Genomic DNA, 11249 nt, shown 5'->3' with positions numbered 1-11249 from the left:
TGGCCAAACTGTGAATGAAGGACTTTTACTTAGGGAAGAAAGATTGCAGGTTACCTTGGATTAATTCACCAACACAGATCTCCTTTCCACTGCAACTACAACAGTTAACAACGATTAGCCACAGCTTAGCCCTCCCTGTGGAACTCTGAGGATTTGAGCAGTGGATGCCAGAGGAACACCCATCTCTGGGCTCTAAGCAGCAATTCAGTAGGGATAGTAACCCCAGAAACCCAGTCACACTCTGAGCATCTCCTATTAAATTGAAATCACAGGATGTTTGAAGGAATCCTAGAAGACCATCCAGTTCCAACTCCCTGCCACGGGCAGGGACACTTTCTACCATCCCAGGTTGCTCAGAGCCCCATCCAACCTGGCCTTGAGCATATTCCAGCTGATCCACAAGCAAGCATCCAACCCAGTGCCACTGGCACTGGATGCAGAGCTTATCTTCAGCATCAGGGCTCAGCCTATAAAAACCTACCCCAGAGGTAAAACAGCACTTATGAGGCATAAATTAAACTCCAGTGCAACCCTAACTTTGCATGCTTTCCTCCTTTTCCTCAGTGGGAGTGATCCTTCTTGACAGCCATGTTCCATCTAATTCCTGTCACCACGTTCAATTTCAGCAGACAATGACCAAGCCTGTTGAACATGCAAAACTGTTAACAATTAATTTGGTGCAAGCCAAATTCTGGCTCAAAATATTTATTTTTAGCTGCATTGTCAATCCCATGGAGAGGTATGCACTAGGACACAAGTGAAAACCCTTTAAGAACTCTTGACTATTCTGAGAACCAAGAGTTCTCAAACCTGGGGAAAGCAAAATCATCACAATATATACCAACAGCGCCATTAGAAACCAACTTTATTGTTGCAGTTTGAAATTATTTACACAATATAAATCTCTTTGAAAGGTACATTACTTCATTTAATCAGTGGTAGAAGGCCTTAGAATAGTTTCAATCACATTTAGCTCAAAAGAAATACAATTCACTCCAATGAATAAATGATGCACCTAAACATCACAACACACAAGAGGCATGGGGACACTTTTGAGGATGACAAAGGCTCTTTTATTAATTGAGCTTAGTTTACTCACAGGACACGAGTGGACTTGTGTTTAAAAGAACACTGAAAAACCCGCAGTAACAAAGAGAATGACACAAAATGGAATATATTCCTAATATGCTGTGGCTCTGTATCTACAAGTGTTCAGAGGGTTTTAGTGAAGAGGCTCAGAACCAATGGCTCTAACTTGAAGTCACACCTCAGAAAGACTGGGTACATTCTCCGTGCTGAGACTATTCAAAGCACTTGTGTACAAAGCAGCAGCATAACTACCACACTGTGATACAAAATGCTAAATGGAAACTTGCTACAAAGTAAAAGAAAGAACTCTTTCACACACTGAAGGCTGGACACATTTTCTGATAACACGTAGGAATTATACTACCAAAAATTTTGAAACACATACTTTTTCTCCAGTTCATGCTGTATTTTATCCATTTTATATGATGTTATTTATGTTTCTCTTCCGAGGTCTCTTTCATTTTGCATTTTGCACAGGTCTTTATGTGGGGAAAAAAACCCAAAACCACTTAATAGAGGAAAAACACTGTTGCAATGCCACAAAAATAGGCTGGTGCAGCACCTGAAGTTATTTCAGCATTTAATGACAAAGTTTGCTTGCTAGATTTCAAGTAACTTGTTTTCCTTTCCTTTTCATTTCCATGAAGTTTCCCCTCTGTGTTATCTCTCTATAAACACCAAATCAAAGACATTGGGGAAGTCCATGAAGTAAATTCCACAGCACAGGGGAACTGTGATAGCAGCTTGACAACTTCAGAAGGCTGCAGAAACAGAGTGTGACACCTTGAACCAAAAATTTGGTCATCTGGTCAAGTCTGGCCATCTAAGGTCCCAGTGGTCTTCAGGGCCATGCCAGTCAGTTTTCTGACATTTTCCAAGAGTAATAAAACCCTTTATGGAAGAATTTGGTGCAGAGCACCATCCACACTATTAAATACACAGAAAAGCCCAAAACACAATGTATTGCCAACTCATCAGCTAGAAAGGTGCTTCCTTTTTTACAAATGTTTTTTTGAACAGTCTCTTCCCTCTCTTCCCAGGTTGACCGGTTTCCTAATTACATAATCTCTACAGATCAGACCAACTGTAAAAGTCACTTAAAAAGAAAAGCATTTTAAAAATCAAACAATGCCTTATCCAGTGTGTCAGCACTTCACTTGGATGGAGCACCTCCTTACAACCAGCCTGTGCAAACATTCCACACATTTTCCTTCCCACTGAAGGTCTCTAAGCCACAAAGTCTGGTTTAATCCAACACATTCCATCTGGAATGGTGTGATTTCTCACTGTTGAGAGCCCCTTTCCTAAAGATCCTATGTCTGGTTAACAGAATATCTACCTTGCACAAGCTCAAAGGTCTATCTTTCACAGCTGTTGAAAACAATCAGTTTACCACTCACAGTCATAAAGAGGGAGGAAAAATCATCTGCAAGATTGTTTCACATCAGCCTTGCATTTCCCTTAAGGTCTGAAAAAAATGCTTTCTGCTCCACTACCATGATTACAACCTGCTGGGTGTGGAAGATGACAGCAGATAGTTGCCAAGTGCAGCAGTTCAGCAATCTTAACACACAACAAATAGCAAAAAACATGAAAACAAGGAACACACAAGCACCTAAAACAGACACGTGAGACATGCTCAACCTGCTCTGCTAACTAGAACAAGGACTGCCCCAAACAAGAACAAGGACTGCCCCAAACAAGAGACTATAGCGTCACTGCGGTTTGGAACAAAGTTTTATTTAATCAAAAAGTTACCCAATTTTAAGATTTCTTTTGGTATGAGTAACAAAAGAGTATTTGGAAGCTTCTGTTACCTACCAAAGGTTTTAAAAGAATGAGCTTCATTCTGAAGCAAACTTTACCCTTTATATTTTGCTCTTGTCCTTAAATCATGAGAGTAAACAAGCATATTCAATACCTTGCTACAGCAAAAACTTGAGATTCCAAGTGAGTGACTTTCTTTTACTTATATTTATCAAGCCCATCCCTCCTCTTGACTAGCACTTCTTGGATAAACTCACTTCCCAAGACCTTTGTAACCTCAAGTGTCACCACAGGTAAGGCTGAGAGGTTGTACAAATTGCATCAAGGTCAATTTGTCAGATGGAGAACCAGATCTGCAAACCAGAATTTTCCAGCTGAGGTATTCGACACACCAGTGAGAAGAAGAAACTAAGAGCTTGAAGGACACTGTGGAGTTCATAACAGACAGTGAAAGGCAACAGTGATGAAATATAGTCAGGGGAAAAACTAACCTTTATTATGTCTGTGTTTCCAAGGTTAAAGGCCTCTGCAGAAAGGGATTTCTTACACAAAAAATAAAAAAAAATCTGATGAGAAGTCATGCACTGACAAAGCAGAATGTAATTATAGTCTAAAAGGAAATAGTGATAAGCCAAGTACAGAAAGGAAGATTTTAGATTCATGTTTATGTTAAAAGAAGTAGGATTGTGGGCACAAGGAGGAGGGGAGGGAATCACACACAGGGAAAATATCTCAGCTATAAGTTTTAAATACTCTAAAGGGGTACCAATAGTTCTAGTGTTGAGGTAAATTAATTCACAGAACTCTATGAGTGATTTGGGCATTCAGTATAAGCATTTACAAGTTAGCAACTAATCCTATTAGAAGTTTTATTATTATTTGGTGGATATTAGAAGGCTATATCCACCAAAAGCATTCAAGGGACTCTATCACCGCTACCTCAGTGTCCCCATGGGACCACACACTTCTGAGTGCTTCAATCCAACACCCTTAGTTTAGAAGTCAACAGCATTCAAGAATGTACAGGAAATGTTTGGAAGTTTAAAGAAACAATTTTAACAGCTTTCCCAATCCCATTGGTATTGCATATACCTCTGACACATGGTTTGCCCTATTATTAGAACAGATTTTCTCTTAATCTAAGTACTGTATAAATCTCTTTATTCCCAGAATCATTCCCAAGAGCAAGATTTCAAAAAAGCTAATGGGGGAAAAAAGACACTGGGCGTCCAAGGCTATAAATGGATATCTTAACATGAAAGTATTACGCTGCATTATAAATCAATTTAACAAAAGAAGTCTGCACACAGAGTTAGATTTCTTCTTTACAACAAGATTTCTACAAAATAGGAGAGAATACAATGCAATACACAAGTCCATAAATGCAAGATAGAATACAATTCACACTAATTTACAAATGGTTATTTACACTGTTGTATATACATGAACAGTCAGACCTGGTAAATGCAAATTTCACGTCCTTTTAAAAAGCAAATCAACAAGTGTCAATGAAAGTACTTAAAATTACGTGACAGGAGACTAGTGACCGTTCAGAAATCTTTAGTGCTTGAGTGACCTAAGAAATTAGGTCTGGATTAGCCAGATCTGACTGCAGAAATGAGAAGGAAAAAAAGAAAAAAAAAAAATCACACTATTCTGCTTTACAAAAGCAACCAGGCCACTACAGTCTATTGACTTGATGCTATTTCTGCAAGAATGCCCAGATTAATGATCCTCTTTATATTTACAATATAGCTTTAACTACAGCAAGAATTATTAATTTTGGCATTCATGCCCTTAGCTTAACAAAGGCAACAGAGTATCTTCTTGGCAAGTCACAGTCAAAACTACTACAGGATGTTTCTAGAGCTCAGTCATTTTTTGTCCTCCTTCCAATATCTTCATGTTGCTATTACAAAGACCAAAATAAATTAAGTGAAACAAGTACATGTTTTCTAGTACCTAACTTACATTCAGAATGTCCTGTATTCACAGTTTCAAGCTACCTTACCATCTACAATGCAAATTACTACTTTCAACTTAATGCATCTCTAGATATTCCTCAGGAAATGAGGATATCCAAGTGCTACTGGCTCAAACGGATGTGGAACAAGGCTCAAGGCAACTGGCATTTCATTTTGGGAGATGCTTTACAGTATTTCCTCAGAGGTGATCACAAGATTTAACCTGCACTTCTCTCAAGAGAAAGCTGATGCAGAGCAGTGCTGAAGTGAATTCCAAGGTGCAAACTTAAAGCCTTGACCAGTACTGCAAAGTCAACCACTGTAACCTGTGACAGTCCTTGTGCTCCTTCAAAGTGGCTCAAGAAAAGCTCGGACTATTTGCTACCTGCTTCAAAGTGCTTTCACAGGATTCACTCCACAAAGATGAGACTGAGCTGCACTCAGGAAAAGCTTTGGTTCTGCGGAAGCAAACTTCCACTCCTGCAGTTATTGCTACTTGAGCTATACAAACAAAATACTACTGACAAAAATTACAGTAACTCCAAACCTAAGTAGTACTGGTACCTGAAATGGGAATGTGTTTTGCCAGCCATTGGGAAAGTTCGGATCTGTCAGCTGTTGGATTTCCCAAGACCAAATGAACTTCACAGCCTTCTTTCAAAATATTTCTTAAATACAAAGTAACACTGTCAGAAATAAAGCCACTGTTTGGAAGAAAATAGTAACAAAGAGTTCAAAAATCTTTAGCAATCTTAGTTCCAAGGACATCTTGCTGAACTTAAAGGAAATAAGAGACAGCAGGGTATTGACATTCATCAAATGTCAATAAAATCCATAGGGAGAAAGTACAGAAGATTAAGGACTTCAGTGCCTTCATGAGCTCTAGCAACATCCTTGATAACTGCTACAAAGTAAATTATAAATGTCTATTTAAGCTATTTGTTTCAAATCAAAGAGAGTTTGTCCAGTATAGTAGCCTCCAGCTAATGAAAATGGTTACCTCATTTCAAGTTACAAAAAATCCCAGCTCTCCCATTTGTATAAAGATTTTTAAGGTTTTGACTGAATAAAAATAAAATGAAAACATTCATAGATTAATATAAACAAGAGGAAAAACAAACCCTATACGGTGCTTTTGTAAAACAACAGAATACCATTGGAAATGGTCTTTATTGGTGAAAGATTTTTCATTCACATGAGTTTTATTTGTCCTGAATCACTCCAAGCTTTTGTAAAGCACATGTGTATGTACATGTGTACATGCTATACACACACACACACAGCCCTGTGCCATAAAGCAGTTTTGAATAAATATCTTTGCTGGAGTCTGTACAACAGACTCCCCACGTAAGTTTGTGTTTGCATGTGCTCATGCACATGCACAGACTTTGTACACGTGGGCACTTATGTGACCAAAGTGCAAAGTTTTTCAGAGTACCATCAGAGTTGAGTTCATGCCTGCCTAGCCCCAAACCGTATTGCTGGGCTTGAGTTTTCTGCTGTGGGTTCCTTCCCATCTCCTGCCCCCCAACCCCACCCTCCCTTTCACAGTTAAAGCCTCTTTTCCACACAAACTTATGCATTGTTCCATTAGGTAAACATTTTCTTTTCAGTTAACATTTTGTAATCCAGACCATTCTTGGTATAATAGCTTTAAGAAATAAAGTGTGTGAGATGATCAAAGCCTCGCTGCCAAAGTCATACACTTTTCCATACTGTCCTTCAAACTGGAGGCATTGAAAAGCAATCTGCTGACAGAAAAAAAAAAAAGAACCACCAGACATACCAGAATTTGCACAACTACAGGACCAGGCATTTAAGACTTCAGAGTCCAAAGTTAGATGGGGACAAAGCAGAAAGTTGTCTTTGATACAGGAGCTGTAATCCTGCATCTTGCTCCCCAGTGCCACAGGACCTCTGCTCTCCTATCTCGGGTCCAACAGTCCGTTCTGCCACTGGAGCACAACAGATACAGACACCAGAACGGGGTTCAAATCCAGAATCAAGTTGCAAAAAGGAAGAGAGATTTGGAATAGTGGTCTTTTGATTTTAAGAGTACACGTAATAAACAAGCAGCTTTCCCAGGGAAGCTGGGGACGGCAGGCTGTCCACCCAACACTAGTGGCTGGTGTTAGATATCCTCAGAGAATCTTGTGGTCACAGAACTTGAACATCTCTACAGCCCAATCCAGACGAAAAAAATATCAAAATTGTATTTATCATTTCAATAAGCTGCTTGATTCTTGTGCAAAAGAAAAGTACCATTGTATGGAAAGCGACCTTTAAAAAAAAAAGCAGGGGAAAAAATAAAGATCATCCTAACCCTTCTCCCTAGCTACACCACACTAGAGATCTCACAAGTCTATTGTCACTCCTTTTGCTTGTAGGCCTCTAAAAGAAGAATTGTCTCTGACATGTCTTCTTTAGCATAAGTGAATGCAACTTCAAAATAAGTTGTTAAATGAATCCTTTGGAACAACTTCACTGTCTGCACCCAACTTTAACATAAACTGATGAAAGCAGCAACGGAATCATGTTAAACGTATAATAAATAATTCACATACAACATGTTAAATTACAAAGAAGGATTAAATTGCCATTTCTACAACTTTTTATAGATTTAGCAAGTTTCTAATCCGTTTTATATCAACAGCAGTACGTATGTTCTTCATAATAAATTTAACATTGAAGGACTGTCTAGAGGCATTATTTATAAAGCAAGAACCACCAAGTGAGCATTACAGCACTTCAACAAATGTTTAGATTTTTTTTCCAGTATCTGTTCTCAGAAAAGATTCAGGGGTTGTCTATCCACTTGGTAAGAGTCCTCCTCTTCATTACTCAGGAAGAGTTAATGTCATGACCTCCAGTTTCATTTTGAAATACTGGTTAAACCGAACAATTGCATACCTGGTCAAAGGGAGAGAGAGACATTCCAGGTTAGGAACAGCTAATTCTTCACATGACAACAGCCATGCTAAGTAGGACTAGTCAAAATTCCACTGACCCCAGCACCCTGTTTCCAAAATTGACTCTTTGCAGCTGCCCAAGGAAGAAATTAAGAACAGAGCAATGATATTACAGAACTTCTTCTCCGCCATCCCCCAGTCCCAGCTTGCATGCTGCTCCAGGATTATCAAGGGTAGTGGTTTAGTGTTTAACTGTTCTTAATGGACTGTCCAACAACTGCAATGCCACAGAAATTTGATCTTGATGATTAAAACAGAAGTGTCAACGCTGACACGTTTTTGGGGTTGTCACTGGTGTTTTCTCTCCATCTAGCGGTGACTGCCCGGTACTGCGGCCTGAGAAAATCGGGAACTCACATCGGTGTTACTCACAAAAGTGACATTATACAGCCCAGAAAACTGGCTTAGGCAGTGCAAAAAATCCTCAAGTGGGACATCCTGCCAGGTAAAATGATGAATTTTATCACTTTGCTCGGTCCCCAATGGAGAAATTAATTCCTCTTCTTGTTGCCATTAAAGACCTTTTTAAAAAGGCCAAAGACACAAGTATCTACCTGAAACAGAACTTAACATTCACTGGTGGTACAAAGACTCTTTAAAACAAGAATAGAAACTTCCAGGATCAACACTCCATGCAGTAAGTAATCAAGCTCTTTTGTACTATATCTTTGACTCACACTGTTGGAAATATAGGTCTTGCATCTGACAGATAGCACACCTCACTGACCAACTTGGTTTTTATGCCTTTGTCTCTGCAGCAAAAAACACTTGATACCCAAAAACATTATGTTCCTTGCCTTGTAAACCATGTGTTTTAGCCCAGGGGCACATAACTTAGAGAACTTTCCGCAACAAAAAACACTGACAGACAGCTTTTACTGCCTTGTTTTCCCTTACAATTGAAGAGTTTTCTTGTATGTTCACAGAGGTCAGGTGTGTTGCTCAGATCTCAGTTTCTGATAGCTGGGGTGTTGGACTAAATGTAAGGTCCCACAAGTCCCTTCCATCCTCTAGTATTCCGTGACTCTACACAGCAAGCATACTTACCCTAGAAAATCAAAATCGATGGTGGAATATTTGGCTTGAATGAGAGCCCACAATCCCCAAAAGAAGTGTGAAGCCTGAAAGAAAAAAATTTACCAGAAAAAATTAACCTTATCTTAAATCTAACATGTAAACATATTCTCACAAAGACAAAACATCTATAAGAGAACACTCAAACCCCAATCTTTTTGTAAAGTTATTTGATCTCTCTTTACCAAAGAGATTTATAAGCAGTATTACAGAATTAATTACTCACAATCAGACAAGGCAATTCATTGGAGTCTAACTCCCTCCCCATGCTGAAAGCAGCAACTGATTGCTGCTTTTCAAGAGAAACAACATTCCATTTATAAACTATCACCTATTAAGTAGATTGTTGTATGACTATATACACATGCTTAAAAAAATGCTCAGAAATGTAACCACCACCTCTACCGCTGTGAATTTCTATTACTCCTCATGTATTGAGCTCCAGTGCAAACAGGAAATTCCTTTTCAACTTTCAATTACATCCTTAGACCTATATAATTACACTCACTTTCACTGCTGGCTTGGACAAAGAGAGATGTAATGTTTTAAGACAAGTTCTAATTCATCAGCATTTACACAAATTTCTCATCTGTTCCAGACTTACTTCCATTAGGAGTCCAGAGCAGTAGTCTGGAGGCCTCTGCTCACTTTCAGATTGGAAGTATGGATCATATTAATGATATGATGTTAATACACTTCACAATGAACAAGTGATGCCCATAAGCTTGACAGTGTCCTTGTGGAAGACACTTCTGGACAGACTTTGAACTTCAGTAAATGACTGCTCTTATTAATTACCTAAATGGCTTCCTGAAGCTTGCATGTAACACTTGACCAGGAATTTAGTTGACATCCATGGATACACCTGAAAACACCTCAAAACAGCAAATGACCTGTGCCCATGTGAATCCTGTACCTCTGGTTCAGATAACTTGGCCAGAGAGCTGCAGTCCATCATTTTACATCAACATCCATGATTTATGTCAAGTTTTCCCTTACGAAAGCTTCCCACATGAATTGACACAAGAGTCACACGCTGTTTGTGCATCACAGGTAGACTACAGGCAAGTCCTGACCTGTTCTCTAAACACAACTCCATCCTCTTAAACATTGCTATGGCCATTGTTTGAAACTGACAAAAGAGTGCTATTGATTTTCAAACAGACCACCAGCCTGCTAAACTGCAGCTCCAACTTTCCTAAATGAATGGGCCAGCTAAATTTAACAGTAACAACTAACATTCTAAAAGAATAGCAGCATACAAGCCATTGTTTTTAAAGCTTGTTTAATAATCAGCTTCCTGTTAACTCTACTTCCTCACTGCAGCCTGTAGCTTTTGCCAGAAAACTCAGGGTATTACAGTAACAGAGGTGTGCTTGAATTAGTAGAGAAGAGGACTAAAATAAGGCTGGAGTTGCTACTTTAGCCTTATTCCTCCTACAAATAGCTGGGAATGTTATTCTTCAGAAGAAAAAAACATGCAAGCACTTCTGCTGTAACATTTCCTGTCACATCATCTAGGCAAAACAAGATCAGCAAGAGACTCTAGAGTGACCTATTTATCTGCAAAAGAAAAAAAATAAATAAAATCCATATAGTCTAGTTTAACAGAATGTTACCATCTTATTTTTAAAAAGGATTTTAAAGCTTATATGATTTCATGAAGCACTACCTTGTTCTTCTGTCTTCTTACCATTACAAGCAAAAGTTCAGCAAAGACCCCCCACAAGCTGTGGCAAACTTAAACTTGCCAGGCCAATAAACAGAAATCCTCACTCAAAGCTCATCTCCTCGTTTTCTGAATGTGCAGTGCCTCCTTCACTAGGAATATTCCACAGAAAGTATTTAATATGCAACAGAGAAGCAAGTTTCCATAGAAGAGCAAAGTTACTTCTCATGGAAGTTTTCTTTACATGCCACTACATTCAAATTCAAGAAAATAGCAATTACATTTGTTCACAGAGTATCAGGTTTCTCTGCATCATTTAAAATATTCTAATCAAGTGTTTGATACTGACCAGTGCAAACTGATTGACTTGGACATACAGAACTTCAACTTCTTTTTCACTGACTTCTGTCCCAAATCCTTTATATTCTTTGTAGGCCTCAAGGTAAGATCGCAGCCATTGCTCCTGCAATTTTCTGTTGGGATAAAGGCTGTAGTCTACCTCATTTACTCCTAGGAAAAAGACAAGAATACTATCAGAACCTTATGTTGCGTAAAAAGACCATGAGAAACCCTTTAGTACTACCACTAGTAGCCCATTACTGTGCCCCTTCCCACCCCAACACACAGGCACAGATTGATGTGAACAAATAACCACAATTCTACTTTGACCTCACCTTAAATTACATGCTGCCAGCAAGTTCCCACATACAAATCTGA

The 11249-nt window shown here is 38.9% G+C and overlaps 1 protein-coding gene across 1 annotated transcript in view; it reads right to left on the bottom strand.

Annotated features, from left to right (window-relative positions):
- Positions 1–848: 848 nt before the first annotated feature.
- Positions 849–11249, bottom strand: part of ETNK1 (ethanolamine kinase 1) — a 30102-nt gene continuing 19701 nt past the window's right edge. Inside the window, exons 6-8 of the mRNA XM_053942639.1 lie at positions 10882–11042; positions 8837–8910; positions 849–7730 (exon numbers count right to left, since the gene is read on the bottom strand). Coding sequence (XP_053798614.1) covers positions 7658–7730; positions 8837–8910; positions 10882–11042 — 308 coding nt within the window. The 3' untranslated portion in view covers positions 849–7657. The remainder of the gene's footprint in view (positions 7731–8836; positions 8911–10881; positions 11043–11249) is intronic.

This window comes from Vidua chalybeata, chromosome 5 (genome assembly GCF_026979565.1).
Source record: "Vidua chalybeata isolate OUT-0048 chromosome 5, bVidCha1 merged haplotype, whole genome shotgun sequence".
In the NCBI taxonomy this organism is placed as follows: domain Eukaryota; kingdom Metazoa; phylum Chordata; class Aves; order Passeriformes; family Viduidae; genus Vidua; species Vidua chalybeata.
Note: the sequence above shows the minus strand (reverse complement) of the source record. Positions and strands in the feature narration are given on the sequence as shown.